This window comes from Rhineura floridana, chromosome 4 (genome assembly GCF_030035675.1).
Source record: "Rhineura floridana isolate rRhiFlo1 chromosome 4, rRhiFlo1.hap2, whole genome shotgun sequence".
Lineage (NCBI taxonomy): Eukaryota > Metazoa > Chordata > Lepidosauria > Squamata > Rhineuridae > Rhineura > Rhineura floridana.
Genome location: NC_084483.1, coordinates 80,081,867 through 80,108,895, shown reverse-complemented (window position 1 = coordinate 80,108,895; position 27,029 = coordinate 80,081,867). Strand labels below are relative to the sequence as shown.

Here is a 27,029-nt window from a genome sequence, read left to right as displayed (position 1 = left end):
ACCATTGTAGCCTTGAATTTTTTTGAATTCATTCATTCATTGTAGCCATCTCCATAAGTAAGCTTACTTGCTTTTTAAAAAAAAATGCAAATCAATAAAAAATCTAGAAACAAGAAAAATAATAGTTCAGCTACGGTTATAGATAATACAGGCTAAAGAATGTAGAAGCGTTACTCTGTGTTCAAAGGAATCTGAAAATCACTTATAATACATATTATCTTTGTTTTACATTATCCAGAAAGATGCAAAATTAGAGACTAAAAAGGTGAAGAAGGTTCTTGAAGGAGGGAGAACAATACACAACAGATATCTTTTTATAGTAATTCAGTGCTAAAACAAATAAAGATAAACATACTGCACAGAATAGACATTTAAGAATTCTATAACTGGATGAAAAAACAATTATTCATTCTATTTCCACCAAATTTCTATAAATAGGAAATCACTTGCAATGAAAATAGGATCCAAACTATATCAAGATGATAATATCCTCTTTGTCCTAAATCTGTAAATATGAAGACCACACAGGTCCCAAGATCCAACTGCATTGTGCATGGCTTGAATTTCAAACGTCTACTCCTTTTGCCACCCTACCACTCCTGATTTAAGTAAACAGAAGAGTCTGCCCTTTCCAAATTATAAGGAGACAGACATGATACATATGAAAATTTGCTTTATATTATATTTGCTTATAATTTATCCATAAAGTTAGCCATGAAGTTTGCTGGGTGATTGTGGGCCAGTCACAGCTTCTCAGCCTAACAGACCTCACAGGGTTGTTGTGAAGATAAAATGGCAAGGGAGGAGAATCATTTGCACCAACCTGAGCTCGCTGGAGGATAGGTGAGAAAGAAATGTTTTAATAGAATAATATAAGAACCTGTTGGATCAGGCCAATCAACCTCTGACAGTGGAGGTAGAACATGGTCATCATGTCTAGTAGCCATTGATAGTCTTATTCTATGAATTTAAAGCTATCTAAGTAGGTAGCCATCACTACTTCTTGTGGAAGAGAATTCCATAGTTTAACTATGCATTGTGCAAAGACGTACTTTCTTCTGTCTGTCCTGAATTTTCCAACTTTCACCTTCATTGGATGTCTATGAATTCTAAAGTTATAAGAGGGAGAAAAACTTTTCTCTATCCACTTTCTCCATGCCATGCATAATTTTATACACTTCTATTGTATCTCCTCTTACTGGCTTTTTTTCTAAATTAAAATACTCCAAATGTTGTAACCTTTCCTCTAGCCCCCTGATCATTTTGCTCCAGCCCCCTATTCATTTTGGTTTCCTCATAGGGGAGTTGCTCCAGCCCCAATGATTTTTCTGAACCTTTTCCTGTTCTACAATATCCCGTTCTATCATCTTTATCCCAGTTGGTATCTGTCCTGGATTTGAATTGCATTTATGAGTGTCCTGTTGTTTTAAACTGTTCATTTATTTATTTATTTTAAAAATTATACATATAATTGTTTTAACTGTTTTTATGTGGGCACAGTATTACAAGTGTGGTCACATTATAGATTTGTATATTTTGAGAGGTCTTTTGGGAGCAACTCACAATCTCTTTTGTTTTAACCACCCTGAACAATCACCAGGAAACTTGGGTGCCTCATCCCTAAGACAAAGTCATTTATGAACAAGTTAAAAAGCACAGGACCCAATACCAATCCTTGGGGTACTCTACTTCTGTTCTCATTTGGATGAAGCCTCCATTTCCTAAAGGAAACTTTCTAGCCTCTAATAGCTTCTTTGACTCTGTTCTTTAATCACAAATACATCCTCTTGGCCCTGGTGGTACCTTTCTTGATCTGCAATATACAGTCTAGCTGAGCTTCTAATATTGTGGTTTTAAACAATGGTCACTGTTGATTGGTTCATTCCCTGTGACTTATGTCTTGCTTACTGTAAGTCTGGTCAAGGTGAGGATCTTCCTCGCTATTCATTTGACTATCCACTGACACAGAGTACAGGAAAACAGTATCTTGCCAATTTATTAAATATATGTGCTAAATGTTCATTCTACAAAAGACAGACCACTTGGTTTACAATAATGACTCCAGGATAATAAAAAGAACTTGCCACTTTTTTATTGGCAGTCAAAAGCAGAATTTTTTAAGACACATGCAACTGATTGTAGATCTATGAGTATCTTTCACTGTGTTTCAAAATTACCCTGTGACGGTTCTTAAAGGCTAAACGAAAGAAAGAAAGAAAGAAAGAAAGAAAGAAAGAAAGAAAGAAAGAAAGAAAGAAAGAAAGAAAGAAAGAAAGAAAGAAAGAAAGAAAGAAAGAAAGAAAGAAAGAAAGAAAGAAAGAAAGAAAGAAAGACTGGAATTCAGCTTATGAAATTCCCTCCCCACTTGAGACCACCAAAATGGGAATCTGCTAAATTTCCTGATAAATTCAAACCTACAGTGTTTCGATTTTAATAGCCAGGTTTTTTCAAGTTGTGAGGTGATTCAAAGCTAGCATTTTATTCTACTGTTACGATAGTATTTTACTAGCTTTACCAATTGTTGCATTTTATTACTCACCCTTGGCCCTTGGGATGAGTGTTTTAGAATTTCCTTGAAAAATGGGAAAAGGACTGCCTTCAAGTTGGTTCCGACTTATGGAGACCCTATGAATAGGGTTTTCATGGTAAGGTGGTTTCAAAGGTGGCTTGCCATTGCCTTCCTCTGAGGCTGAGAGGCAGTGACTGGCCCAAGGTCACCAGTGAGCTTCATGGCCATGTGGAGATTCGAACCCTGGTCTCCCAGGTTGTAGTCCAACATTCTAACCTTAATTGCAATATATTTTCTTCTGATTTAGTTTTGTGACCCTCTGGGTATCTCTTATGCCTTCTATATCAGGCACAGGAAATGATTTTACACTTAGCTCATGACATGTTTCAACCTGTTCCTTCCTGCTTTCTGTTTTATAATCACACTACAAGGTTTAATTTTGAGGAATATAGGAACAGCTGGATATAGACAGCTTTGATCCAGGTTAGACTATCTTCACATCCCTTTCAACTCTTTACTGCTGTGATTCTGATAATGACTTCTCAGTGTGACAGTAATATAACCAAAAGATTTGCAGTTACAGAAATGAGCATCAGTGCCAAAAAATAACATAGGAAGAGTCCTGTTGCATCAGGCCAAAGGCACATCTAGTCCATCATCCCACTCTCACAGTGGTCAACCAGATGTTTATGGGTATTCTGCAAGAAAGCCCTGAGTGCAATAGCACTCTCCCCACTTGCAATTCCCAGCAACAGGTATTCAGAAGCATAATATATCAGATATTGTAGGTAGTACATAGCTATCATGGCTAATACCCATTGATAGCATTATGCTCCATGAAAATATTCATATAAAATATACAAGAAAAACATCCAAATGCCCCTTCAGCTGCTAGTCCCCACATGATTGATATCAAGTGGAGATACGAGGGAATTAAATATTCTACAAACCATAAGTGGCATTATTTTAAATTACTTCATACCTAATCAGTAGCTCCACCAATTAGCCTTTATTTCAGCAAAGTGCAAATTTCCTACTATGGTGTTTCTATGATCAAGTGGTTTAGAAGCTAAGATCCTCTACCAGCAAAATCATGCAAGTTGTACCTTACTAATGCATTCTAATAATCCAAAAGGCTAATTACTCACTCAGATGGTGATAATTTGCATGCAGCCTTCAGTACTTTTAAACAGGATGTAGGGACTATTCCTAAAATAGCTTATTTCAGTGAGAAGTTTTAACTTCCCTGAAACTGAGTCAGAATTTAAACTGGCTATTCAGAACACTGTACTGCATACTAAGGTTGCACATTTTATCACCTAAAATGAAAGCAGCTCCCTTAATATGTAACCTTCTGTATGTGGGGAAACTGGCAATGAGTGTTGCCTTCCCTGAACACTCTTTAGTGCTGCAGTATGCCTAGTAGGGGTCAAGGAAGAATGTCAAGAAAAACCCTGTTGACTTGTATAAAGAAGAACAAAAATGTCAAGCATGCCAAGACCCTATTTCTCCAAGCAGAAAAATAATCAAAGAGAAAGAGCATGTCTCTCTCATTTTGTTGTGACCTTCCTTTGGCTAAAAGTAGCTTAAATGATTTAGGGCCCATCACAAGAAACACAGAGGAGCTTAAGGAAGTAATCAGTGGGTGAAGGAGAACATAGAGGTGGTACGAAATCCAAGCTGAATGACAATTCCTTATGTGAAAAAAGATTTAGCAGGAGAGAATTCTTTAATGAATCACTTCAATCAACTGGTTCTATGCAAATTAATAAAATTCTATTGGTTTACTAACTTATTATCTCAGTGAAGATATTTTGGAAAACAAAATCACCCACCATATAATGATTATTTATTTATATACCGCTTAATGCCAAAATAGGCTTCTAATCAGTACAAGAACCAATTACATGAACATTGAGTAAGATTGGTTTCCCCCACCCCCCACCCCTTGAGATACACTGGGAAATTAATATTGAAAAGAAGACCACAAGTTTTCTACCATCACATCCTGATTTTCTTCCCAGGTAATATATTTTTATTTGTGTGACACAATACTGTTATGATAACTGAATGTTTTCTTGCTACCACTGATTCAAAAAACAGCAACAATAAATTCAACAGTTTTTGCACAGTTTATATTTTAGTTTGGCTCTTGTGGTTTGTTTTGTTTTTGTGTTTTGTTCTTTTAAACAAAATTACTGGTTTTAGCCAGAAAATTGAATAGATATGTCTAGGATTGCACTGTAAATAAACAAATGCCTGTCAATTTCTGTTGGGTCTTCTGTAGGAAAAAAGTGTCGCTGAATAAGGGATACTCATTTCCAATATGCTAAAACTGCTATTAACAAAAGGAACATTTAAGACAGAAAAAAATCAGCCTGGGTAATTTGGAGATGTTTCAACCTGGCAAGTGATTGATGCCTCATTTATACATGAGTGGGAACAATGTGCAAAAGCTAGCACAGTTGAATAAATCTATCACATAAATATAGGGTATCATCAGAGACGAACTAAAAATGAATATGACACAGCCAAAGTCAATCACTTTTAAATCCCATTGATTTCAGTCTGATATTGACAGTGCACTCTTATGCATGTCTATTGAGGCTTATGTCCAACTCAGAGTAGAGCTACAGAAATCAATGGACTTGTTAGGCATGACTAACAATGAATACCTGAAATCAGGAGGTGCTGCATAAGTCCTCCTGGGTTCAGTAATGAGCTAGATGAGAGCTAATCAACTGAAACTGAATACCAGTGAGCCCTTTGGGTGACTGGTTTCTGGGTCTGGAAATCTGGTCAGTTAAGAACATAAGAACAGCCTGCTGGATCAGGCCAATGGCCCATCTAGTCGAACATCCTGTTCTCAGAGTGGCCATGGGAGACCCACAAGCAGGACCTGAGTGCAAAGAGCAGAATCCCCTCTCATGGTTTACAGCAACTGGTATTTGAAAGCATACTGCCTTCAGACCATAGCCATCATGGCTAGTAGCCACAGATAGCCTTTTCCTCCATGAAGTTGTCTAATGCTCTTTTAAATCCATCCAAGTTGGTGGCCATCACTGTTTCTTGTGGGAGCGAATTCCATAGTTTAACTGTGTTATGTGAAGAAGTACTTTCTTTTGTCTGTCCTGAATCTTCTAACATCCAGCTTCATTGGATGTCCGTGAGTTCTAGTGTTATGAGAGGGGGGGAAAGCCTTTCTCTTATCCACTTTTTCCATGCCATGCATAATTTTATACATTTCTGTCTTGTTAACTCTTACTCACCTTTTGTCTAAACTAAAAAGCCCCAAATGCTGCAACCTTTCCTCATAGGGGAGTTGTTCCATCCCTTTAATCATTTTGGTTGCACTTTTCTAACCTTTTCCAGCTCTACAGTATCCTTTTTGAGGGGAGGCAATCAGAACTGTACACAGTATTCCAAATGCGGCTGCACCATAGATTTGTATAACTGCATTATGATATCAGCAGTTTTATTTTAAATATCTTTCCTAATGATCCCTAACATAGAATTTGCCTTTTTCACAGCTGCTGCACACTGGATTGACGTCTTTATTGAGCTATCCACTACAACCCCAAGGTCTCGTTCCTGGCCAGTCACCGCCAGTTCAGACTCCATGAGTGTAGATGTGAAATTTAAGTTTTTTACTCCAGTATGCATAACTTTACACTTGTTTACATTGACTTGCACTTACCATTTTACTGCCCAATCACTCAGGTCCTTTTGGAGCTCTTTGCAATCCCGTTTTGTTTTAACAACTCTGAACAATTTAGTATCATCAGCAAACTTAGCCACCTCACTGCTCACCCCTAACTCTAGACTATTTATGAACAAGTTTAAAAGCACAGATCCCAGTACTGATCCTTGGGCAACTCCACTTTCTACATTGGGAGAATTGCCCATTTATTCCTACTCTTTGATTCCTGTTACTTAACCTATTCCTAATCCACAAGTGGGCCTCTCCTCTATTCCATAGCTGCAGCTAAGCTTACTCAGGAGTCTTTGGTGAGGTACCTTGTCAAAAGCTTTTTGAAAGTCCAAGTACACTATGTCAACAGGATCATCTCTATCTATATGCTTGTTGACAATCTCAATAAACTCGAATAGGTTAGTGAGATAGACACTGAAGACACTTGAGCCTCCAGGAATAATGCTGAATAAAGGAGTACCCCTAAACTATGCACCTGTTCTTGCAGAGGGTGCAATCCTATCCAGAACACACCAATCTTTAAAAAGGGATCCAGGGGAGATTCTGAAAATTACAGGCCGGTTAGCTTAATGTTTGTCCCGGGTAAACTGGCATAAAGTATTGTTAAAGATAAAATAACTAAGCATATAAAAGAGCAAGCCTTGTTGAAGCAGAACTAGCATGGCTTTTGCAAGGGTACATCCTATTTCCTTTTATCAGCTTTGGCTGGTACACCAGCAATGACCATTCTTGCATATGGATAGCCTGGCAACAGTGGTCCATTAACCTCCAGAATTGATTACTGTAATGCCCTCTATGTGGGGCTGCCCTTGAATTTGGCCTGGAAGCTACAGCAAGTGCCAAACAGTACTGCATGTTTGGTCTCTAGGGCATTCTAACAATGTGTGACACTTATTTTGAAAGCATTGCCCTGGCTACAAATTTACTACTGAACTAGATATAAGACCCTACACAATTCTGGACCAGGTTGTCTGGGAAACTGCCTCTCCCTCCACCCCATCCCACCCTGGACACTTAGCTCTGTGGCTGAAGATTTGCTGATGCTGATGCACACTTCTGCAGTAAAGCATGCTATGACTTGAACACATTCATTTAGCATTGTGGCACCAGTTCTTGGGAATTCTCTTCCTTTAGAAGTAAAGCAAGCCTCAACATTGTTATATTTTGGCATTTATGGAAAATGTTTCTTTTCTTCCATGCCTTCCCAAACTAGTCTATTTTGTTTGTGCTGTTTTTAAGTCTTCTTGGTTTTTATGTTTAATACTATTTTGTGACATGTGTTATGTTTTATATTCCATTTTTGTACACTACTTGGGTATTCTGTCAGTGTAGAGTGGTTTATAAATTCTGAAATAAAAAATTAGATTTAAAATATTTTTAAAAAATCTTATCCCACTCTCAGGTATCATTCAAAGTGAATAAAAATGTCCACACACACTTGGACATTTGGTATGGATATGGCACAGATGAGAAAAATATCAATATTGTATAGATAACAAATATAGTTTGTCTTCAGGCATTCACAAAGCAAAATCTTTAGGTTGTAGTATCACACAGTCACAAATAAGTATAATGGATTTCAGTGGCCATTGTGGATAAGTAACTGTTCACTAGATTGTCTCCTAAAAACAGAACAGAATCCATGTATATATAAAATTTAAGATTTCACAGGGAGAAAGTGTTCTTATGTGTAATTCTCTGATACTCAGTTTTCTACTAACATACTGTCTTTTCAGATTATAAATGTTAACTTGGTCGTTCAAGAGGCAGAAACCATACCACAAGACTAAACAATATGGAACAATGACTATTTGCTAACAAACTATTATGTAACCTATTATGTAATTGTTTCCTGTTACTAGAGTGAGTGATGATGTGAATTGTAGTAAACAACATCAGGAGAGCTACAGGTTCCCTTTTCTTGTTCTAAAGTTACATGATGATGTAACAGCCACTTTAATACAGTATCCTATCTTTAAAAAAAAAACACCCTATATTCTCAACAATATGTATTTAAAATGGTTTAAAATCAGGATGATGCTTTCAACATCTGGCAGCACATGGTAAGAAATTTAACAAAAAAATAGAAAACACTTGAAAACATGATACCGGTTACTGACAACAAACATCCCACCATGTTCAGTGAGTGACAACAAGTGAATATTTCCAAAGAAAAAAGGAAACCAAAAAAGAGTGCTTGAATGCTCAGAAAAAATGTGTTTCTTACATAACAAAACACATTTTTGAGAAGGTGTACATAAATCCATAAATATATTACTTTATAACATTGGTGAAATCAACCTGTTTTGGAATCAACTAGTACAAAACATTTTTTTCAACATGCAGGGAAATGTTATGTGAAGTGCAATGTGAGGGATCAGATTTTGCTCTTTCTAGTTAGACAGGTCATGTATGATACAACTTGTACCATTGTTTTCAGTTTTTGGCTACAATGCTTCACACACAGAGAGAGAGACAAGATCTCCTCAGAAATAAAATTCCTGTAAAGCTACAATTTATCTGAAATCTACAAAAGCTTTTAAGAAACACTACATAAAAAAAGCTTTGGGGTTGGATTGCACAGAAGGTGCTGAGCCTTCCACTGATGGACGAAACTTGTCTGGATACAATCTAATGACTTTTAAAAAGGAACATTTTTTTTTCTTTGCAAAATGTAGATTGCACACTGATTCAGTGCATGATCAACTTCTTATTCCCTGCAGAATTTTATCTATTACACCTTCAAGAGCAAGTTTTATGCTAACATACTCCATCCTTTATTGCCTTCACCACAGCAAAAAAAGAATCAACTGCACTAGGAAGATCCAGTGTTTATTCAAATGTGTGATAAGCTGGGCCCTGCAAGGTATCTGATGTGTTTTGCAGATCCTCTCTCATAACGTTGGGGAAATCCTTTGTTCAAATAAAATTATTCAGTATATGCCTTCTCTCCACAGTGAAGGTATAAGGAATGGGTGGGACTGAGAAAGCCAAAGACCCACTCCTATTCTCAGTTCAGGAGAAACAAATGTCTTAAGAGAAAATACTGTTAGAACAGGCATAGAGTCTCCTCCATTCAATACTTTCTCTATTCCATCTCTTCATAGCATTCATAACGTGCAAAATATTTAGCATGACCTTACTCTTCTCCCCTCACAACTGCATGTTAATCCCTCTCTCCCAGAAGATACTTTTTCCCCAGCCATTTTAACCTGCCGTTCTCTAAACCTTCTCCAGCTTTACACTATTCTTTTAATTATGCAGCAACTAGAATAGTACGCAGTAGACAAGGAAATTCCATATGTATATGACATTTTAACATTGCTTTGTTTCTATCCTGTTCCTATTCCTACATTTAAATTTGCCTTTCAGCTTGGACAGGAGACTGATGTTTCAGTGAGCTTCCATTTATGATCTCAAGATCTCTTTTGTGAGTCATCACAGCCAGTTTTGAAGCCATATGAGTATTTTTTGCTCTGAAGTTGAATTTCATGTGCCATCCTTTTGTCCAGTTATATTTTTTGAAGCTCTTCAGTTTCTTTATGGGACTTTACCATCTTGAAAATAATGTATCTGCAAACTTCTGCTATCTTATTATTCACCAAACCTCAGGTAATATGTGAGCAAATTAAATAGCACTAGCCCTAACAGACATCATGGGGCTGCCCACTGTCACTTTTACTTCATTATTTCAATAGTATTCTGTCCTCTGGCTACTGTCTTGTACCTGGTTACCCATCCACAAGAAGACCTCTCCTCTTAACCAGATGACTGGCAAATTCATTTGGAAGCTTCAGGGACTTAGTGGAAAGCTTTCTGAAAATCCAGTTATGCAGTGTCCATAAATACATCTCTACACTCTTGTTAACACCCCTAAAGAACTGTAAAAAGTGATGCTGAAGTCATCTGGCAAATTCACTGTTTTTCAATAAATTGTGCATAAAGCTCATATCTATGGATGGATGAGTCACAATTGTCACTAGTTTCAAGATTACTGTTCCATGATTGGCCAGAAGAATAATGCCATCTCTTAGAAAATGGAGAAAGTGGTATAAAGGAATCAACAAACTAAGAGGGCTGATTCATTTACACATATTCAATTCTAACAAGGGGCAATCCAACACAATTGTTGGGCATAAAGTCTCAAGTATTGTACAGACAGAAGCGGGAGGGCAGGCTGGAACTTCCAGGTCCACTACTAAACCCAGGCTGCTTTGATTCCACTGAGGTCAATGAAATTTAAATAGCATAACGTTGTGCACAATAGTAGCATCTGGCTCCAACACAAAGATTTATGGGAAACATGAAACACTTGTAACTGAAACGAATGGAACAATTCTTATCCACACAGAAACTCTATATGTGTCCCGATGCCCAGCTTACGCATAAACTCAGTGGACTGGAGTATCTATCTCTTGGTTCAATAATGGCATCCACATACAGCCACCAATGATGATCCAAGGAAGAAAATCATATTTCTTGTTTGATTATAATTGCTTTTGCATTTTCCTGTTATAATACCTTCTTCACTTCAGATATATAGATTTGTTTTTTAAAAAATATTATTCCCTGTCCCACCTTTTCCTAGAAGTGAACCAAGTTAAAAACATATCAGACAGTGGCCACTAAATTAATAAAAAAATTAGAGAAGGAAGGAAAGACAAAGAAATAGTTTTTTATATATATTCAATTTTAAAATGGCATTAGGATCTTAAAACATTATTAAGCCCGGTTTCAAATATCAAATACTCTGATGCATTTGGCCTGCTATTCTGAAATATTTCATAGTTCTTTCCACAGTCCTATTCAGCCATTCTAAATCAGGAGTAAGGAATCATTTTGGTACAGCAGGCTGAATCCAAAAATAGTTAACCCTTAATGGCCCACTTTTGACATGTAGGAAGATCAGGTGGATCCATGCAGTAGGGCTTGCAGTTGGTGCTGAATTTAAATTTAGTGGTGAATGCAAGCCCTACTTTTGGCAGGGATTGGCTTGTTTCCAGTTGGAACTAATCCCAGCGGGACTTGCATTTGATGCCAAGTTAAAAAGGCAGCGAATGCAGCCGTGCTCACAAGAGAATAATCAGGAGCATACTCTGAGGCTCCCAATTGTTCCTTCACAGCTCTGGCTTTACCTGCCCCATACCTGGCATCATATGATGTTAGGTTTGGGACAGGTAGCCTAACTTGGGGGCAAACAAGTTCAAAGGGCAAATTAGGAACACTGGCAGGCCTGATTTTGGCCACAAGCTGAACATTCCACACGCCTATTCCAAATCTTGTGATTAACATTACTTGGAGTGCCCTGCCCTGCCCTGTGATTTAGAATACAGCATGATCAGGGTTCTAAATCATCGGGAAGACAATGCACATAGAATAAGATCCTATCTTTCCTCAAGACATGGATGGGTCCAGCCAGCCAGCCGGAATTGGGCCAACAACCCACGAAGTTAAATGGTGTTTTTGTTTTGTTTTTGTATCATTATCAGGAATTGTTGTTTGCCTAATCTGAATACTTATTTTATTTTAATACTATATTCAGTATTTCCATGACAGTATCAGAGGGGGGAAACCTGACGGCTTTCTATCTTTCTCTAAAAATAAAACATATGACTGGGGGGGAGGGAGAAATCAGCTTCTAGCATATGACTAAATTTCTTCAGTTTTCTATTAGCAGGTACACCAGTCTACAGAAACTTTCAAAACATAACCAGCAGGCTGAAGGCCATACAGCATGGCACTTTTGGAGGCTGCAATTAATTATGTGAGCCTGGAGCATGGGCCAGAAAGATAGTGCCTGCAGGTGTTAGTGTGTCTGCCAGTTCCTCTTATGATACTTGTGAAAGGTCTCATTAAATATCTCCTCAAAAATCCACAATGCATGAGAGACTGTGATTCCTATTTCCACTGGCTCAGCTACTCCTACAGTAAACACATTCCCTTAAGCATGCTTACATTTCACTGCATGCCAGGATTGGGCACCCTTCCTTTCTTAAGAGAGAAGAGGTGCAAAGAGGTTCTCTCTGTGAGTGAGTGCAATGATGGCTGATATATGGGAGGGTTTTTTTTCCATTGATGAGGTGCATGCCCGCTCCATTTTGTACTCCTGTCTCTTTTTCTGTTCTTTTAGATGTGGCAGCTCCCATGATCTCAATTTTGGTACACCAAACCCTCCACAATAGCCATTTTGTGAATGGTGCCCACAGCACTTCCTCAAAACTCCAAATGTGCCCACTGGCCCAAAAAGATTGGTGACCCCTGATCTACAGATTAGAAAATGAGACCAAGAAAGTAAGGAAGAAATTGTGACTTTTGACAATTATTCTTGAGGGGACGAAAGGAAACAATTGCCAAAAAAATCACAAAGAAGTTTGACATGTTACCTGGCTATGACAAAGAGCACACAACTGACACCCAAGTAAGCCAGCAGAATATACATCCAGATATCAGGGGAGAGAGGATTCAGGAAGGAGAAGACGCCCGGGTTTGTACCATTGGGCTTGCGGTACAAAATACTTATTCCGAGAGTCATAAAGGGCTTGGAAAAGTCGATGACCGTCTCTCGAACATACGTAATGGCCAGAGGCGCAACAGCAAGGTCCGCTTTCTGTTTGCAAAGGAAGAAAAGAGAGAGGGAAAGAGAGAGAGAGAGAGAAATAGGCCATAAGTCAAAAGCAGCAGGCAGAAGCAGACAATCAAATTAAACAAAACACAGACTTTACACTTGGAGAGTCCTGTCCTGGCACCAATTAAGCTGAAATTTAAAGCTGTACTGCTCCTCCTCCCCCTTCAGTAAAGAAGCTGATTTATATTGCTACTCTTCCACCAAGAGTGTTGAACAATGCAGTGTTTACAGATGAAGTTAAAGATGTGGGGGGAGGGAAATAGGAAAGAAAGTGACTGTTTGTGCAATTTTAATTAATATTTAATTTATTACTCAGACTTGATTTGAAGGCTGCTTGAGCCTCCCCTTCAAAATATATACTGGCAGGGGGAAACCAGTGGCACGTGATAATCGATTTTAAGCATGAGAGCTTATTCTCTGTGTTATTAAATCTGCTCTGATCAACACACAATGAAAGAATAAGGCTCCTATTTTAACATTTGAACCACAATTGATACAGAAAACCATGCAATTAGAACTATGCTGATAGTGGGGTCTTTGACTGCCCCCCCTTTTAAAAAAACAACATGAAATGTACTTGGAAACACCAAGGAGTTTCAAGAGCAGTTTACTCTCTGCTTCCTGCTACTTAACCAATTCCTGATCCACATGAGGACCTCTCCTCTTATTCCATGACTGTTAAGTTTACTCTGGAGTCTTTGGTAAGGTACCTTGCCAAAAACTTTTTGAAAGTCTATGTCCATTGGATAACCTCTGTCTATATGCTTGTTCACACTCTCAAAGAATTCTAATAGGTTAGTGATAGGTTCATCATGAAGCCACAATTAATAGGCAATGAACATTCAATTATTTTAAAGGGCCTTCTGGGAAAACACGGTTACCTATGTCACTGTAACATGCTGTTGTTTGTTGGTTTTTGCTGCTTTATTGTGTGATATACTGCCATTCGCTCCCTCCCACTAGGAACTGGCATTTAGAGACATAGGGCTGTTTTCAACTAGAAAGCTGTGCTAGTGCAAGTACTACCACAACAGGATTTCTCCCCCTCTTTTCCCTGCATATGCACCCCACACCACCCCCAATCTACTCCAGAGGATTGGGGGAAACCCCAGAACAGATTTAGGGGGTATTCAGGGGGAGGAGGGAGGAAAATTGTTCCATCATCCACGGAAAAATCCTTGCACTAATGGAATGATCTGCTTAGCACTATGTTGAATAGAACAGATACTTTAGTTAGGTTAGGTACTATTGCAAATAGCTCCCAACAGCCTTATTCTCTATGAATTTATCTAATCCTCTTTTAAAGAAGTCTAAGCCAGCAGCCATCACCTAATCTTGCATGAACAAATTATGCGTTATTTTGCTATTGTCTGTCATTCTTATTACATGATAGTCTACTGTCCATAATTCTTTTTATATGGCAGCAATATATATTTTTTCTGAATGGATTATATCTATTTATAGATTAATAAATCAATACGAATCTGTTGAGGAAATTTCAGCGAGATTCAGCAGGCATCCTAAATTCTGACTTTCAGGCATCTCTTGAATAGTTTTTTTAAGCAGAAAGGCCTATACAGTTATTTAAAATATTGCTGAATAGCCAGTCATTTTAGTGATTCTTCTGTATTGCTTTTGAAGTGGGTTTTGTTGCTTAACACCACCATTATGTTTAGCTAAAGGAATGTATATCAGTACATTTGCATTGCATCTGTAAATAAGTAAATATTAATTCTAAAACTAAATAGGTGTCATATTTTGGGTTGGATCAAGACGGCTTCCCATGGGTTCCTTCTGTCTACAGAAGGCTTCTGATCCAGTGGAGTAATCTGGCGGAACAGGGGAAGAAGCAATTTTCTTCAATTCCCCCTGCAGCATGCAATGACCCCCCCCCCAAATGCTCTGGAGAGTTTGGGGATTCCCCAGAACATTGTAGGAGGTGGTGCTGGGGGCTGCAGAGCAAAGGAGAAATCAGCAAAAATGCCTCCTCCCCACAGCCTACGCGGAACTCCACTCAGGGGATGCTACTACAGGTGGTATTATACTCTGGATCTATTTATATTTATCACCTGGTTATCTGAATCTACTCTAAACAACAAATAGAAAATTCTGTTTGTTGGGTGAGTCCCACAGCTGAGTCTGTATTCCAGATCCTTGTTTCATTACATTAAAAAGCAGTAACTTAAGATCAAATAATGTTTGAGTAACTTGTAGAGGTGAACTGTGCCATTCCTACATACTAACTTGACAAACCTCCCACATACTTGTGCTGTATTTGTTGTTTTTTTATTAGATGCAATATCTTCCCGGGAACTCCCACATTGGGTCTGTTTTAGACAGACTTTGTAGTGTATTAAAAGTATAGAGGATCAATCTTAAAAGCACAGATTCTCCATAAAGCACTGTAAAATTTACATGTTGATCACTATTCCAAAGAGAATGCCACTGTAAAATACTGTGTTACCGTCAGCTCTGTATACATTTTTATTGTACATTTCTTTCCATTTACAGGACAAAGCAGCCAACTGAGATAATAAAACACACACATGGCAGACACTCATAAAGATATCCATGTCCTCATTATGTAAACACCTATCTCTTCATAATAAATGAGATCTTTCGGGCCTTAGTCTTTTAGCTCTATTTAACAGAACAAAATGTTATCGTTTTTTTTAAAAAAAACAATGAGTGGGGAAACATGAACATGATTTTTACCATAGCCCTAAAGTTAGTTAGCTGCTTAGATAAAAGTTTGTTTCAATTAACTTGCAGTGTGGGGCAACATTTAAAATTGCCATTTTTAGAACAGAGTCAGTAGGCTCTAAGGCCACCTCAACCAAAAAGAGGCATATACTTAAGGGAGTCAACATTCTTCTCATCATCATCATTATTTATTGAATTTACAGTGCCTTGCAAAAGTAATCAGACCCCTGACCAATGCTCTCATATTACTGAATTACAAATGGTACATTGTAATTTCGTTCATATGATATTTTATTTTGAAACACTGGAACTCAAAATCAATTATTGTAAGGTGGCATTGGTTTTCTGTTGGAAAATGTTTGTAAGAAAGGATAGCACTTTTCAAGTACTTGAAAGGTTGACACACATCTTTTCTCAATCGTCCCACAGTGCAGGACATGGAATAATGGAGTCAAGTTGCAAGAAGCCAGGGTTCGACTAAACATCAGGAAAAACTTCCTAACTGTTAGAGCAGTACGACAATGGAACCAATTAGCTAGGGTGATGGTGGGCTCTCCAACACAGGAAGATTCAAGAGGCAACTGGACAGGCACCTGTTCAGTATGCTTTAATTTGGATTCCTGCATTGAGCAGTGGGTTGGATGTGATGGCCTTATAGGCCCCTTCCAACTTTACTATTCTATGCTTCTACCCAGAATTAAGCCCACTGAGTTCAATGGGACTTACATCCTACATAATAAAAGCAGTGATATGTATGTAAGCCCCGCCTTATTGCTGTAAAAAATAGGATTGGAGGAGGAGTGAAAGTTTTACAACACAAACACAATTCTTTGCTATATTCACTCAAAAGCCCCATTGATTTACAGCACATTCCTAACCATATCTACTCAAAAATAAGTCCTATTGAATTCAGTGGGGTTTACTCTGGACATGTGGGATTAGCACTGCAACTTTACTCCCAGAAAAGAAAGTACTGGATTAAAGCTTCATATTGGGAAGGTTTTCAAAACACTGCCCTCTGGAACAACCCAGGAAAATTTAACGTCATTTGACTCCTGCACACAAGAGAGAGAAAAAACTGAAATCTATATACTTAATTTATGAGATTTTCAGATAAGCAGGGGGGGGGAAACCATTTTCTTATATTGCAATGGGGTCTAGGCACTTCCTGGAGGTCAACAAATCACAACCCTGACTTCACTTATTGGCTACAAACTTGAAAGGGGAGGGTTAGAGCAGCCTGCTATGAGCTGATTTAACAGAAGTTGGGGGGCGGATGTTTTGGTGTATATCTCATGAACCAGACCACCTAGAAACTTAATTTTTTTAAAAAAATTAAAGCTAAGAGTCTGGAGATTTAGGTGACTCACCCAGAGACCCAGAGAGGACCCACAAAATCCAGAGTCTCTGGGCAAAAACCAGACACCTGGTAACCCTATATGAAACCCAGATGTACAAGAGCAGCAATTACCCCATCAAGCCAAGAGACCAAAATGGTTTAATTTCTGATCTTGGTTTAATAATGTTACGGGGCAACAGGAGCTTAACAACGTCCCATCTCTGTCAGGTTTAGGGATGACAACAATATGTGAGCTCATGTAACTGGGAGCGGGGCCCCATTCCAGATCAGCAAGAAAAGATGAACCAAATGTGGAACCAAAAAGCTTGAATTTTTTAATAAAATGAGCTGCCAAGACCATCAGGTCCTGGTGCTATATTACTTTTGAGGAATTAGATGGCAAGAAAAATTTCTTCCTCAGAAATAGGGGCATTCAATTTGTTCAGCAGAGCAGGAGTGAGCAATTTAAGTGTAAAATCAGATAGGTAAGCATCAATATGTGACTTTGTAGGGTTTCTAGTACTGTATAATGTTTGATAATATACTGCAACTTCTGAATTGATTTCTTCTAGTTTATAGGTAAATCCACCAGCAGCTCTCTGTAAAGCATGAATCTTAGAGTGTCTTTGTTGTTATTTTAATATATCCACTAATAAAATCAAGATGACAGGATATATAAAAAATGGCAAGGGATAAAGAGGGATGCGTGGAGATCTGGTAGAGCCACTGAACAGATTTCCTAAGACTTCAGTAGTCACAATCAATACATTCTGAGCCATGAGAGTTATGAATTTGTTTCTTAAAAATGCATACATTAGTCAAAACAACCTAAAATGTGTTTATTAGGAGAATTTCACACTAAAATGCTGGAAAAGTTTCATTGTGTTCTCCTGGATCTGCATGAGATTCCATCTAAGTATCATGCTGTCTCCACTAGCACTTTGTTGAATGTTTGCACAGCATTCAAGACAGCACTGGAACAAATTAAATATCACTTTGAAATGGTTAGGTGGTGAGTGAAATTGTAATTTTAATTTAAATAAAAAATTCAATTTTGAAGGACTCAGAGGGGAAATCATATTTACCTTTTTTAGCTTAATCCTGGAATCATTTAGAGAAAGGACTCAGTCACAGTGACACTGCATGCTCACAAGACCATTCCAGGATGCAAAATGCTCAACATCACTCTCAGTGAGCAGCATTTTTTCCTAAACTTTAAGAGCATCAATCATTTTCTTGATAAATCTCTCAAAAGCAATTGCACAATAAGCCAACATTTTAATGCACAAGGTGATGACCCAAAGACCTACTGATCAATTTGTTATTTGAATCTGTCCTGTGTATGTAAGCTTGATGGTTGCTTTCTAGCAAGAAAAATTTAATTGGCTAGTCCACTCAGACTTTGTGGGTCTAAATTACTGACACTCTCTAGCCATAGACTTCTCTTCAGAAACAGAAGTATTTATTCTCTATGGCTCACTTAAATGAGTAAATTACCAACAAATCGTAAAATGCATGTATGGAAAAGGCATCCCAACAGATATTGTGTTACGTAGTTGTTCAAGCTGGCTTGAATGATTCAAGCAAGTCATAATACAGATTTGTTATCTTTACCTTGCAACACGTTTAGTACGTATTGCTTTGTATAACTGCTTATGCACTAAATCTACCATAACTTAACTGAACATAAGTGCATGAAATAAAAAAGGAAGTGAAAGTCATATATTTCAGCAAAATACATTCTAAGTAGTTTTCTCTCCTATTTTGCTATGCCATTTTCTGTACAGAAATAAATTGTAGCCCTGCAGTTTTTATTTCTGCTTTACATAAAGATGCAAGCAAACAAATGGGTTTCTACCAGCTGAATGAGATTATCTAGATTTTGCTGCCAGAATCATGGTACAAGAGGACAGTTTCATATTCGAAATATGTGACAAAATATAAACTAATCATTAAGATGTGATTCAACATAGACAAAATGAGTTGATCTGTTTCCTGACATGACTGTGAGCTCATTTTGTCCTGAGTCTGAAAGAAAAATGCAAAAAATATATAATTATGCCTGCTTTTACTCACTGTGCAAAACTGAGAGGTTAAAACAAGACATACCCATTTTATTTACCCATTCCACTAAAAATATTTCAGTGAAAATCCCCTATAAGCAAAGAGATGAAATATTGACCCAAAAGGTGATGATATGTTCTTATAGAAAGCAGTGTTCACTAGCTATGAGCGCTATGAATATCCCAGGGCTATTCATATCACCACATTCCTCACCCATAGGAAAAAGACTACTGTGAGCTGGCCTGCACACACAGAGAACTTAAGTGATCTGTATGATCACTGATACTAGAAAAAGTGCCTCTGAAATCATGGAAATGGCTTAAAAATCACATCAGCCTTTATCAATACAATTGTCCACCACTGTATACATAGCATAGTTTGGAAGCATTTGACAGTGTAAACTAGCTCCATGACAGGGATTAAGGCCACTGAATTGACCATATGGGCACACATCTAATTAACCTGCAGTATTGTGATCTGTCTTGGGAATTACAAAAGAAAAATCATCACTCCTTTTGCCCATCTGTAACTCACTACAAAGAAACAAGATTGGGGGGATGCTCTGATGGTGGAACTTGCAACAAAGTATTGCAGTGGGAAGTGCTCCTGTTCAGAATACTATACAGTAGGGCCACACTCATATGGTGGGTTACGTTCCAGACCCCCACTGTAAAGCAAAAACCGCTGTAAAGCGGAACCCATTGAATAGAATGGTGTGTGATGCCTGAAAACCACCGTAAAAGTGGTACAAGCGCCGTGGGGTTTTAGTCTAATTGCATCTAATTGAGACCGCTGTATTAGCAAATTGCTGTAAAGCAAAGAGCCATAAAGTGGGGCCCTACTGTATTCCATTCTGCCAGTCCTCTCCCACAAAAATCTGCATTCTATGACCCCATGCTCAATCTTCACTGAGTTATTTTCAGTCCCCTTCCCCTTGAGTTTGCTGTAACCTACCCAATTTGTGTATATTTTGGCTATTTATTTATTATTTAAAATATTTCTATCCCGCCAAAATACTATGTATATATATATATATATATGTATATATATATATGTATATATATATATGTGTGTGTGTGTGTGTGTGTGTGTGTACACACACACACACACACACACACACACACACAGGAAGTGGTACTAAAGGGGACTACAAGGGTAAAATTTAATGTAGAAGACATAAAATCATAAGAAAGACCACTTGGAAAATTGAGATTGTTCTTATTAATATGATATTAATATGTGATCCCGTTCTGAAGCTGAAGTGTTCAAGCCATTTACTTCAATTTAACTAAATGAAGTTAATGAAGCTGCTCAAAAGTGAGTGGTTTGGTGACTGCAACTTTAAAAGCCTTTATCATCAAGGTGCCAAATGTAGGCATATTCTGCATGAAACTAGGACTGGTGGTAGGGATAGAGAAGAAATTTAATTCAGTTTGCATTTAGAGCTGAATCTATCAAATATGCACTTTCCAAAACAATACGAGAACCGAAACACAGCCATCCTCTGAAATTTGCATATATCTGAATTTTATAATACAGTTCACCAAACAATGTTTACAAACATGCATATATTCATGAAACATACAGAAATGCATTATATTAGGAGAAATTCCTTCAAAATGTGTACATTAGTCAAAACTGTACACAAAAATGTGTTTATTAGGTGAAATTTGCAATGAAGTGTTTATGAATTTTCATAAGGTTTTTTTTTTAAAAAAAACCGCAAATTGCTGCAGAAATGTGGAGAACTGAATTTAATATTGGGAAAATGAGAAAATGAGAACACTGAAATTAATATATCCTTCCATCCCTAACTGGTGACATACTTTTCTTTAAAAAGGTCTTTAAAAATAGAAACAACTGCCACTCTCTGAATCATCTTCAGCTAGGGTTGCCAGGTCTCCAGCCATATTTGGTGTGAAGAGGCTGATCTCCGGCTTTTGGACGTCCCCCTCAGGCACGCATGCGTGATTGACACGCATGGCTGCTGGGTGGGAGGAGCGGCCGCGATGGGCGTTTCTGGCTGCGGTTTGCATCGCGGCCGATAGAGCAGTTTGGAATCTCGTTTGGAAGCAGAAGGCTGCTGGGTGGCAGGAGCTGGAGCAGGTTGGACTGCGGCTGATTGCAGAGAGAGAGAGAGAGAGAGAGGCCTGAGAGAGAGAGGGGGGGGGGCTGAGAGAGAGAGAGGCCTGAGAGAGGGGGGGGCTGAGAGAGAGAGAGAGGCCTGAGAGAAGAGAGGCCTGAGAGAGAGAGAGGGGCCTGAGAGAGAGAGAGGCCTGAGAGAGGGGGGGGGCGGAGAGAGAGAGAGAGGCCTGAGAGAAGAGAGGCCTGAGAGAGAGAGAGAGAGAGAGAGAGGCCTGAGAGAGAGGCCAGAGAGAGAGAGAGAGAGGCCTGAGAGGCCAGAGAGAGAGAGGCCTGAGAGGCCAGAGAGAGAGAGAGGCCTGAGAGAGGCCAGAGAGAGAGAGAGAGGCCAGAGAGAGAGAGAGGCCTGAGAGAGAGAGAGAGGCCTGAGAGGCCAGAGAGAGAGAGAGGCTGAGAGAGAGAGAGAGAGAGAGAGAGAGAGGCCTGAGAGAGAGAGAGAGAGGCCTGAGAGGCCAGAGAGAGAGAGAGAGGCCTGAGAGAGAGAGAGAGAGGCCTGAGAGGCCAGAGAGAGAGAGGCCAGAGAGAGAGAGAGAGAGGCCTGAGAGGCCAGAGAAAGAGGCCTGAGAGGCCAGAGAGAGAGACAGAGAGGCCTGAGAGGCCAGAGAGAGAGAGAGAGAGGCCAGAGAGAGTGAGAGGCCAGAGAGAGAGAGAGGCCTGAGAGAGAGAGAGGCCTGAGAGATGGGGCTCAGCAGTCTCTGGCCATCACCACACCTTGGGGGAGGAAATTCCATCACACACACAAACACACTCTCACACCCTGGGCCCCCCCTCTTCCTTTTCTGATTGTGGAAAGCTGGTGGTTTCATGTCTGCCAGTGCTCCTTGGATTGTTGAAAACCAAATGTTTAAATAAGCAAAATGTATAGCAGGATGAGGTTGCCATGTGATTTTTCCAGCTGGGTTTGTGTGTGTATGGAACTTCAGCAGGTGAACAGGCCCGTCCCCTCATCTCTGTGACAATGAAAGTTCTACGTCTTGAATTTCTGGCTGCCACCCAAAGAAAGCTGGCAGCCCCGGGAACAGGTGGGTGCAGAGTGGGTCTTAAAATAAAGAAAGAATCTTGCAGATGGAAGGCAGGGAAAACCAGGCCAGGTTCCCCAGGAACAATGTCTGTTTCCTAATCCCTGTCCCTGATAAATCACAGTTTCCATTTTAAGCATCACTTGTGTTGGAATTGTGGAAATGCAACTCCATTTGGGTGTTTCCATGTCTGGAGGGAGACAGAGAGGAGACCTCCAGGTTGCTAGGCTGTGCCTTTCCTTTGGTCATATGCTCATCTTCCTTCCTGAAAACTGATACCTCTTAGGAATGCTGACCACACCTTCCAACTCTCTCCTTCCTGCTTCTTCGCTGTCTCTTGAAGAGAAGAGATGTCTTTGCTTTGTCTCTCTCACCTGCAGCATGAGGGCAAAGGCCATGTCAGGTCCATGAACCTCCAATGCAGGTAGTTTACTAGAACTAGAATCCCTTTCCTATCTATTGTGTATTTCCTTCAATGAAGCAAGCTGTTCCTTATTTTACTAAGTCTGAATCCTCAGTTATTGCTGCAGCGTAAAAGTCTGCTACTTCACAGGGAAAGTCTCTCTCACTCTCTCTCTCTCTCTCTCTCTCTCACACACACACACATCAGCGCTGGGTCTGCTCTTGATCCCAAACCTAACTCTGCTAACAAGTTTCTAGTCTTTTTTCAGCATTGAGTTGCCTCCACTCAAGACTCTGGAAGTTAAACCTCTCAGTGTGCGTGCAAAGCCCCCCGCAGCAGAGTAGGAAGCCTCTTTTTGTCTGTCAAGAGCCATTGACCACCAGCAGCCAAATCAACCTGAGGCCCCAGCTGGCTTTGTCTGTGGGTCAGTGGCCTGAGGAGATGCCTTGGGTCAGCTGCCAGCTTGCCCAATGTGCACTTTCAAAATTCTCCTCAAGCAGAGACTGCCCAGTGCTGAACACCCTCCCGCCTGAGAAGAGCCTGTGGAGCAGGTGATATTGGGGGACCTGCAGGCCAGAGCCCATCCCCCCCTTTTAAATCAAGGGAAGATGGCCGTAACTCAGTGGTAGAGAACATGGACAGTCGCTGCCAGTCGCTGTAGACAGTGCTGATGCTGAACCAGATGGACCAATGGCCTAACTCAGTATAAAGCAGCTCCCTGTTTAAATCACCTTTCATTCAGAACCATAAGGACTAGAATCTTATTTTATTTTTAGGGAAACTGTTGCACATGCAGAAGGGCCCAGGTTCAGTCCTCAGCGGCATCTCCAGGTAGGGCTGAGAGACACCCCTGCCTGAAGCCCTGAGAGCTGCTGCCAGTGCAGACAGCACTGGGCTAGAGAGCACCCATGGGTCTGCATCCAACATTCCTGGGTAAATGAAGCGGATCCTCGCATCTGGTCCAATCCTGCCTCAGGCCAGGGCTCGGAGTCTTAGTTTGCCTTGGCCACCCTGCTTCATTCGCCCGTGCTGGGAGCTGCACAGCAGGAGTTGGGCCCATCTGTTCTCCTGGTACCTTTCAGTAGTTTTCAGGTTCCCTTAAGGACATAAGAACATCTAGTTCCTCACCCCAACCGTAATAGGAAGCCTGCAAGCAGGACCCTTCAGGGAGGAAGGGCGGGATATCAGTTTAATAGATAAATAAAATAAATAAGCGCAACTGGCCTTCAGAGGCATATTGCCTCCAAATGTTAATGCAGCTTCAAATAGCATTTGCCTTTTTTGCAGCCACATCACACTGTTGGCTCATATTCAGTTTGTGATCAACAACAATCCCAAGATCCTTTTTGCATGTAGTATTGCTGACCCAAGTATCCCCCATCTTAATAACTGCATTTGGTTTCTTTTTCCTAGGTGTAGAACTTTACACTTATCCCTGTTAAATTTCATTCTGCTGTTTTTAGCCCAATGCTCCAGCCTATTAAGATCCCTTTGAATTTTGTTTCTGTCTTCCAGGGAATTAGGTATTCCTCCCAATTTTGCATCATCTACAAGTTTGATAAGCATTCCCTGCCCCTCCTCATCCAAGTCATTAATAAAAATGTTGAAGAGCACTGGGTCCAAGACAAAGCCCTATAGTAGCCCACTAGTTACCCCCCCCAGGTTGAGAAGAAACCATTGATTAGCACTCTGAATATGATTGTGTAGCCAACTGTGGATCCACCCAATAGCTGTTCCATCCAGTCCACATTCAGCTAGCTTGCTAATCAGAATATCATGTGGCATTTTGTCAAAAGCTTTGCTAAAGTTGAAATATATTGTGTCCACAGCATTCCCACAGTCTATCAGGGAGGTTTGTTGTTGTTGTTATGTGCCTTCAAGTCAATTATAACTTATAGCGACCCTATGAATCAGTGACCTCCAAGAGCATCTGTCATGAACCACCCTGTTCACATCTTGTAAGTTCAGGTCTGTGGCTTCCTTTATGGAATCAATCCATCTCTTGTTTGGCCTTCCTCTTTTTCTATTCCCTTCTGTTTTTCGCAGCATTATTGTCTTTTCTAGTGAATCATGTCTTCTCATGATGTGTCCAAAGTATGATAACCTCAGTTTCATCATTTTAGCTTCTAGTGATAGTTCTGGTTTAATTTGTTCTGACACCCAATTATTTGTCTGTTTTGCCTAGAATGCCCTCCCTTGTCCTTAACATGGCTGCAACCATATCTACTCAGAAGTAAGTCCTGTTGAGTTCTATGGGGCTTAGTTCCTTAATAAGCATGCTTACAGTTGCTGCCTTCAGGGGCATCTATCTGTGCTCCCATCTAACATCTCTGCAACACTAAGCTCCTTTCTTCCAATAATGGGCTGGCCTGAGGGCACGTAAACCCTTCTTCCCAGAAGCAAGTAAGCTAGATTAAATGTTCCCTAAAGGCGTTGAACTGTGACCTGGCAGACCAGGGTTTGAATCCCCACACAGCCATGAAGCTCCCTGGGTGACCTTGGGCCAGTCACTGCCTCTCAGACTCAGAGGAAGGCAATAGTAAACCACCTCTGTCTGAGTACTGCTTACCATGAAGACCCTATCTGGGATCAACTTGAAGGCAGTCCATTTCCATTTTGCATCACCCTAAGCTTGTGAGAAAGAATGACCTTGTCACTTCAGATGGACCTAGGAACACCCTATTTTAGGTAAGATTTCTATTTTAATCTCCAGAGAATTTTTTTTGAATGGTATGCTCCAAGCAACTGTGGTTGATACAATGTATCATGTTTAATGATATCACTAGGGCCTGCCCCCTGACGTCACTAGGGCCCGCCCCCTGACGTCACTAGGGCCCGCCCCCTGACGTCACTAGGGCCCGCCCCCTGACGTCACTAGGGCCCGCCCCCATTTTCTCAGGTTTTTGGATGGTTCCGACCTGGCAACCCTATCTTCAGCTATAACTTCACTTCACCAATTTGGTACTGACAATACCATTTACAGATATAGGTTCTCTTTACTACAACAAAAAGGTTAATATATAAACTTGATAGTCATATCAAGATTTTATCTTTCATGAGAATTTTAATTTAATTGAAAAAAGTATTCACTACTCATTATTCATTCATTACTATTAATTGGTTGTTGATCACAAGCTGAATACGAGCCAACAATGCAATGTGGTTGCAAAAAAGGCAAATGCTATTTTAGAGTGCATTAACAGAAGGATAGTTTCCAAATCATGTGAAGTACTAGTTCCCCTTTATTCGACACTGGTTAGGCCTCATCTTGAATACTGTATCCAGTTCTGGACACTGCACTTTAAGAAGGATGCAGACAAAGTGGAACAGGTTCAGAGGAGGGTAACAAGAATGATCGGGGACTGGAAACCAAGCTGAATAAGGAGAGGCTGGAAGAACTGGGCATGTTTAGCCTTGAAAAGAGAAGACTAAGGGGAGATATGATAGCACTCTTCAAGTTCTTGAAAGGTTGTCACACAGAGGAGGGTCAGGATCTCTTCTCTATCCCAGAGTGCAGGACATGGAATAATGGGCTCAAATTAGAAGAAGCCAGATTTCAGCTGAACATCAGGAAAAGCTTCCTAACTATCAGAACAGTACGGCAATGGAAGCAATCACCTAGGAAGGTGGTGGGCTCTCCAACACTAGAGGCATTCAAGAGGCAGCTGGATAGCCACCTGCCACGTATGCTTTAAGTTAGATTCCTGCACTGAGCAAAGGGTTGAACTTGATGGCCTTACAGGCCCCTTCCAACTCTACTATTCTATGATTCATGTGAAAGAAACCTCTGTGGATACAGGAAGCTCTCCACTTGCAGGTAATGTTCTTGAGAGGTGGATGGAGCTAGCACATTTGTTCCTTCTGTCCCCTCGCTTTCTTTACATGTCACAGTAGCACTTCAGAATAACTTTAAATCATGCCTCACAAACACATGGTAACAGACACTGAGTCCTCAGAGGACAAACCAGACACCCCACATACTGAGGACTTTGAGGAGCAGGTAGAGTTTCCTGGAATCAGTGCTGAAGTTCACCTTGAGGGGGCCCTCTGGGTGGTGAACTCTGCTCCCAGGGCTCAAGAATGCCCTTGCCAAAAGGCCCAGCCCCTGGCCGAAGAGCAATAACTGAGGATATAAGAAGGCACTGTTTTCCATTCCACCCTTGTATATATAACATACAGTGCTGTTTCTCTTCTGCTGTAGTTCATCTCCTACCAAAAACGACATTATTTGTTTCCATGTCCACTTTGGTAAAATTATGTAATTTCTATAATTAATTATGTAAATTGTGTATATCATGTTGTCATTACATTAATCCATCCTATTCGTTTCAGTGCAAAGGAAACAATACAAATGGGAGGAACATAATCAATTACATATCATTTACAGAATGAAATCAACAACAGCAAATACCGATTGCATTTGGTGAACTGATTTCCACTCTGGACATGAAATGATTAAACCAACATTGGCAACTTTCACTCCTGTTTTCATCAGAATTCTCCGACATCACTA

General features: G+C 39.9%; 1 protein-coding gene across 10 annotated transcripts in view; it reads right to left on the bottom strand.

Moving 5' to 3' along the window:
- Positions 1–27,029, bottom strand: part of GRIK2 (glutamate ionotropic receptor kainate type subunit 2) — a 614,747-nt gene that overhangs the window by 290,905 nt on the left and 296,813 nt on the right. For 5 of the 10 annotated variants that reach the window (XR_009762209.1, XM_061623432.1, XM_061623434.1 and 2 more), the window contains one exon: positions 12,605–12,828. The exons of 4 other annotated variants lie outside the window; for them this stretch is intronic. Coding sequence is in view for 5 of the 6 variants with exons in the window: in XM_061623432.1 (XP_061479416.1) it covers positions 12,605–12,828 (224 nt within the window). In the remaining variant the exon portion in view is untranslated. Of the gene's footprint in view, positions 1–44; positions 104–12,604; positions 12,829–27,029 lie in introns of those variants that run through there. One more of the 10 variants, XM_061623438.1, reaches the window with a different exon arrangement.